The sequence below is a fragment of the Electrophorus electricus genome, chromosome 16, assembly GCF_041902795.1.
Source record: "Electrophorus electricus isolate QZ-2024a chromosome 16, ASM4190279v1, whole genome shotgun sequence".
Classification (NCBI taxonomy): domain Eukaryota; kingdom Metazoa; phylum Chordata; class Actinopteri; order Gymnotiformes; family Gymnotidae; genus Electrophorus; species Electrophorus electricus.
Genome location: NC_137512.1, coordinates 15,678,873 through 15,685,540, shown reverse-complemented (window position 1 = coordinate 15,685,540; position 6,668 = coordinate 15,678,873). Strand labels below are relative to the sequence as shown.

General features: G+C 40.9%; 1 protein-coding gene across 2 annotated transcripts; it reads left to right on the top strand.

The window, feature by feature from the left end:
• The first annotated feature begins 1,679 nt into the window (after window positions 1–1,679).
• slitrk4 (SLIT and NTRK-like family, member 4) lies at window positions 1,680–6,250 on the top strand. Of its 2 annotated transcripts, XM_035531902.2 has the most exons (3): window positions 1,680–2,495; window positions 3,044–5,384; window positions 5,934–6,250. In XM_035531902.2, the coding sequence occupies exons 2-3, from the start codon at window positions 3,084–3,086 to the stop codon at window positions 5,940–5,942; spliced, it is 2,310 nt and encodes a 769-aa protein (XP_035387795.1). In that variant the 5' UTR covers window positions 1,680–2,495; window positions 3,044–3,083; the 3' UTR covers window positions 5,943–6,250. The 2 variants fall into 2 exon arrangements, with proteins under 2 accessions (XP_035387795.1, XP_035387794.1); XM_035531901.2 differs by having other exon boundaries at window positions 3,044–6,250.
• Window positions 6,251–6,668: the final 418 nt, after the last annotated feature.

The following is a 6,668-nucleotide window of genomic DNA, read 5'->3' as shown; positions in this document are numbered from 1 at the left end:
CTTCATATGACACATACTTCATACATTAATGACAAGCAGAGTGTAATTAGCATGAGCTCTTGAAATGAGTCACCAAAGAGAATAGCAGCTTCAACAAAAGTGAAAACAAACAAATAATAATAATAAAAAAAAACATTATGTTGTCAACACCAGTGTCTGCTTTTTTTTCTTGGCTTCATTTCCTTTTTTTTTTCTTTGCTGAATAAAAATAGGCAGCTCATTATCATATCAAAGACAGAGCCCAAGAGGGAGAAATGACGATGAGTATGACCCCCTGTGTTCATCAACAAAATACTGTCACTTCACACTAAATATCATGTCTAAAGCTGCCACACACACGCACACATGCACACACACACACACACACACACACACACACACACACACACACACATACACACACACACACACACTTTCGCAGCCATTCCCAATACTTTCACTGATATTTCAAAATGTGAGTGGCTTACATGGTGGCTAACCAGCTAATAATAAGGTGAAGGAGGCCCATGAGGCTTTAACTGTTATTTTGCTTCCTGCTTTGAAGAGGAAAAACATTTTCTTTGCTGTTTTTTGCTACTATGCACTGCATGGCTCACCAATTTCTTTAATGGGAGCTGTTGGAAGAGAAGGTTTCTCAGTGGGCCTTAAATAAGTAACCGAGTTTTGCACTTTTAGAAACAGTTGTTCCCTGCTGCTAAATGTTACTGAAGTACTAACAGGAGGTGTGTCTGACGGTGCGTAACTTGTGGCGTGAGATACGTTGAATATGTGGTAAGGTAAATTTCAGAGCTGACACAAATGTAATGGGGAGAAAATCACTTTCGTAATAAAATTGACCAAAGATGTGATGTAAACTACTGTGCATTCAGTAACATCTACCCTATAAATTCTATATTTTGTTTTTCACGAGCAAACTGAAACTACAAGCAATAGTGCATAAAAAATTATCCGTGGAAGAGGTTTTCTTTCATTTTCTGACCAGAAGGGGGCGCCATTTTTTCTTTTAATTTTTCCACTTCCCACACCATCTCCATTTACAAGTTTAGGATGTCACGAATACCATCAAAAGTCTTTTTGACGTTTACAATTACCAAGCTCTCCCCTATTCCCTTCTCTATTCTAACTTTAACTATACATTCATTCCCGTTCTGATCGCTTCGCTATATATCGTAGTCAGGCACTAGTATTTTTATCCTATTAGCTGTTTACTAAATTCATTCGATACACCTCTTTTTCGGAACCAGTTCATGAATTGGAGATCACATAACCTGAATCATTCCAGGATTGCCACAAGTTCGCTCACACAAATGTGAAAGACACTATCCTTGCCGCAGGTACGCTCACTTATAAAGCCGTAAACATTCGCCACTGGGTTCAACCGTTTCACTCTTACCATTGTATGCCACTTAAAAATCTGATTCGTCAGAGACCGTTACGCGCAAACTGGCTCTGATCCAGCTAAAGGTTAAGCATCATCATTTCTCATGAACCCGTATCGAGATACACCAGAATAGGTTACTTCATTTACTGTCTTGCAAATGTGATGTTTTGTGCGTTGTAAAGTTGAATTTCTTTCCTATATATTATCGCCCAGTTACCCCCTCCCCTTGCGCTCTTTCCTTGCTCTTGTGCGCTCTCTTGTTCTCCCCCTCTCTGCGTCTCTGCATTTCCTCTACTCTCTTTTACCGTGTGGGTAGCTCAATGCAGCAGCAGCAGCAAACCACCATACTTAGGGAGACGATGTGGAATACTTGTTCTGCAAGAACCGCTCCGTTTTCTTTATTTTACCGAAGACTGTATCAAGAACAATCATTTCAAATCGAGTTTCGTTAGGTTTCGTGGCGGAGACTGGCATCTCTTTCTGAATGTACTGGACTAAACTGAATTATTCATTTTCCGCGTCAGTTCTGTCTCCGATCTCGATTTTCTAAATAACACAGCACAGCTCTTTACCCATCTTTCTTGTGATTACACCGGTCGGCATAAACGGTAGAGTTCGACCAGGGCATACGTGCAGCAATTTTCAGGTTTGAGTAAACGCGTGGGATTGTTGGGACTAATTTGTCAGGTTCTGCATTTTTCTTCAGAACTGTTGAGGAGGTGAGCCGCAAGCAACGGGCAACGTGAACATCCGTACGAACTAATGTTAAAGAGGCATCATTTATATTCTTTTGCCTCTCTTTTCCCTTGAACTGGAGAATGCTGTGGTTGTTTTTCATCCAAGTCAACGGCGCGCCTTTATTTAGTTTCTCACTGGTTTTAAGGTGAATTTGATCTCGTCACTTCGAGCAGCTTTGAAATGTCTCCCCAAAGCTTAGTATTTGGGGGAGTTTATGAGAGAATATATGTTCTGAATAAGTGGGGCCTGACGGGAAGATACGCGAAGGCTGAAATTTGAACCTGCTGCGATAGCAGCGACTGAATGGGAATAGTCCCCTTTGGCTCTAGCAATGTGCGGTGTCATCTGTAAGGAAGACGGCATTTAGGACGTTGCGGTGAGTTTTCATTTACTATTATTTATTTTGCATAAGATGACTTGTGTAAAGTGTTTGTGAATCCATAGAGAAATATTGAATAAATCATTATAATTTAAATTCGGTTAAGTGTTTCGATACTCTTAGTAACGCTACCCTCAGTATACTAGGGACTTTTTTTGGGGGGGGGGGGGGGGGGGTCCTTAAATACTTTGTTAGTGATGAAGCAACTGACACTTAGGTGCTATATCACTGTTAAAAAATCAAAATTGTATTACTTTTAAGATGATGATGATGATGATATTATTATTATTATTATTATTATTATTATTATTATTAGCATTAGTATAATTTGTATTATTGTGTTAGTAAAGATAGTGATTTTATTCATTTAACATTTACACATCACAGACTTTACTGGACAGTAGGCAAACCCAAATTACCCAACTTGTGTATGCAGAGGGAGTCAGATTGTAAAACATCGCTGCTGTAAAATCTTGCCATATTGCTGTATGAAAGTATGGGGACAGAACATGTTTTGATTGTCTGTTTGTTCTTCCCCTTCTAAGGTTACTAAATGGTTTTCTGGGGGATTTTAAAAAGGCAAAAATGCTGCTGCTTATTCTGTTGGCCTTTTCCATATCGAGTTCATTTTCTAACTCGGATTCAGACCTCTCAGCTGAGACCTGCAGCGCTTGCTCATGCATGTCCATCGAAAACGTCCTCTATGTGAACTGTGAAAAAATAACTGTGTACAGACCAACGCAGCTGCTTCCTCCACCATCTAGCCTCTACCATTTGAATTTCCAGAACAACCTTTTGTATATTCTTTACCCCAACTCTTTTCTGAATTTCACACACGCAGTCTCCCTCCAGCTGGGCAACAACAAGCTGCAGAACATCGAGGGAGGGGCCTTTGTGGGACTCAGTGCATTAAAACAGTTGCACTTAAATAACAATGAATTAAAAGAGCTCCGGGCTGACACTTTCCGGGGGATCGAGAACTTGGAATACCTCCAGGCCGACTACAATTTAATCAAGTATATTGAAAAGGGAGCCTTCAACAAACTGCATAAGTTAAAGGTTCTAATTCTAAATGACAATCTTATACAGAGCCTTCCAGAGAACATTTTTCGCTTTGCTTCCCTCACACATTTGGATATACGAGGGAACAGGATACAGAAGCTCCCATATCTGGGAGTTTTGGAGCACATTGGGAGAATAGTGGAGTTGCAGTTGGATGACAACCCGTGGAATTGCACATGTGATTTGTTACCTCTGAAAGCCTGGTTGGAGAATATGCCCTACAACATTTTCATTGGGGAAGCAATATGCGAGACTCCCAGTGATTTGTATGGTCGTCTTTTGAAAGAGACCAATAAGCAAGAACTGTGCCCTATGGGAATTGGCAGTGACTTTGATGTGCGGATGCCTCCATCCCAGCCAGATAGTGGGCACGCTGCATCAAATGCACCATCTACAATAGCACCCTTAGTTACCAAAGCACCCAAAACTACAAATCCTTCCAAAATTTATGGGAACGGTATTGTTGCTGGTATTCCAGTGGGTAAAAATGGCCAAATTGTGTCCTACCAAACCCGAATCCCTCCCCTCTCGTGCCCTCAGCCCTGCACCTGCAAAGCTCACCCATCTGACTTTGGCATTAGTGTCAGCTGTCAAGAACGAAATATCCAGAGTCTAGCTGACCTTGTACCTAAACCTCCAAATGCCAAGAAATTGCACCTCAGTGGTAATTACATTAGACATATCAGCCCCACTGACTTCCAAGGCTTTGAAGGATTAGATCTGTTACACCTGGGCAGTAATCAAATATCCACCATCCAAAAAGGTGTGTTTGGAAATCTGACCAACCTCCGTAGGTTATACCTTAATGGCAATCAACTTGAGCAGCTTCACCCTGAAATATTTCTCGGGCTCAGTAACCTCCAGTACTTGTATTTGGAATACAATGCCATAAAGGAGGTGTTAGCAGGGACATTTGACTCCATGCCAAATTTGCAGCTCTTGTATCTAAACAACAATGTGCTCAGAAGCCTCCCTGCTTACATTTTTGCTGGTGTTTCCCTTGCTAGACTGAATCTGAAGAACAATCACTTCATGACTTTACCTGTGAGTGGTGTACTGGACCAGCTAAAATCGCTCACTCAAATAGACCTGGAAGGCAATCCCTGGGAATGCTCATGTGATTTAGTGGCTTTGAAACTGTGGCTAGAGAAACTCAATGATGGGGTGGCTGCCAAGGAGGTCAGATGTGCATCCCCAGTGCAGTTTGCAAATGTAGAGCTGCGAGAGCTGAAAAATGAGATCTTGTGCCCCAAGCTCATAGCTAGGCCTCCTTTTATTCTAACAAGTGCCACCCCTGTGGTTACATCAATGTCATCTGCTGGAGTTGGCAAGGCACCTCCTGGTGGGCCAGTTCCCCTGTCGATCATGATCCTGAGTATACTGGTGGTCTTGATCCTCACCGTGTTTGTTGCATTCTGCCTGCTAGTCTTTGTGCTGAGGCGGAACAAAAAGCCCTCAGGGAGGCAGGAGGGGCTTGGCAGCCAGGAGTGTGGCTCCATGCCTCTCCATCTCCGGATGCACCATCACAAATCCAGCAAGAAGGATGACCTGGGTGGGGAGACCTTCATCCCCCAGACCATCGAGCACATGAGCAAAGCCCACACCTGTGGGATCAGAGACTCTGAGTCTGGCTTCAAGTTTGCTGACTCTCAGAGGCAGAAATTGGTCTTGCGTAACAGCACAGACAAAGACAAGGACACTCTAACTCTGGACGCCAGGAAAAGACTAAGTACCATTGACGAGCTTGACGAGTTCTTGCCAGGAAGGGAATCCAACATGTTCCTCAACTACTTGGAGAACAAAAAGGATTTCAACAGTATAGGGGTGAGTGGCTATGAGATCCGTTACTCCGAGAAACCACATGACAAAAAAAGGAAAAAGTCATTAATAGGGGGCAACCACAGTAAGATAGTTGTTGAGCAACGCAAAAGTGAGTTTTATGAACTAAAAGCAAACCTCCAATTGGACCCTGACTACCTTCAAGTACGAGAGGAATCAACAGCCCTCACTAAATTGTAGGCCTCTCATCTTCATTTGCCCCTTAATGACAAAAAAAAAGTGCCTTGTGGAAAATATTGATGACCAATGGAATACCGGACAGAAGTTTCATTACAAAAATATCACTTAGAATTGTTGGCAGTGTTATAATTCCAAACTTGCTTTTTTAAATGATGATGCCCTTACAAAATATAAGAATCCCATCAATCTATAATAGAGGATATACAGTACCTTATAAACAATTGTAGTTTTGCTGCTATCAAAGTGGGTTCCATCAGACCATTTTTAAATTTTATTTTTAACTAAATTATTGGGTCATGAAACAGCATTGTGTGTAATTCATATTGACCCTTGTCCATTGTTTTTGGTTGGAAGTATTTTTAGGGTACTTGGGATGACAAAATGAAATGGAGTGGAAGATTGGCAACTTGGTGTCACAGGCACATGAAAGTGTTGGAATCCCTCAGAGTCCCTTCATTTGGATTTTGTTTGTCATTTTTTGGGGGCCTTGAAACTGGTGGATTCAGTTATTTCTGAAGGCACTGAAGCTTCACCATATTTACATTTTGGATTACTATGTCTATTATTTCTGTAAAGAGCCATTTAAACTTGTTCTAATGAAATGTGATTCTCCTTGAAGTCTTTGGGTATGGCACATGACAGGACATTCATAAACCCAAGAAAAAAAAACCTTCATAGCTGCTTGCCATGTAAGCGAACCTGATTTATTTTTTAAGTCAACATTATTTGTATTTGTGGGGCAGTTTGTAAATTACAAAGGTCAATGATTCAACAATCTCATCAAGAAATAAATAGAAAATGGAAAAAAGTAAATAGAAATTCAAAATGGAGAAAAAAAATAGATTCATGACCACTGTCACCTGTCAATTCATAGTTTAATTAACTTCATATTTAATTTATTTTTCTATACAGGATTATTTAAAGATTATTGGTACTATTTAAAATTTCAAGGAACATTTTGAATGCTACAAGTGATTCAGGCTCTTATTTTGAGTGCTGAGTAGCTAGGTCTAAAATTCTGTTCTGACCTGTGTTCTATTATGAATTCTATCTGGGCATAGAAGGTAGAGCCAGCGATAGTGATGTCAT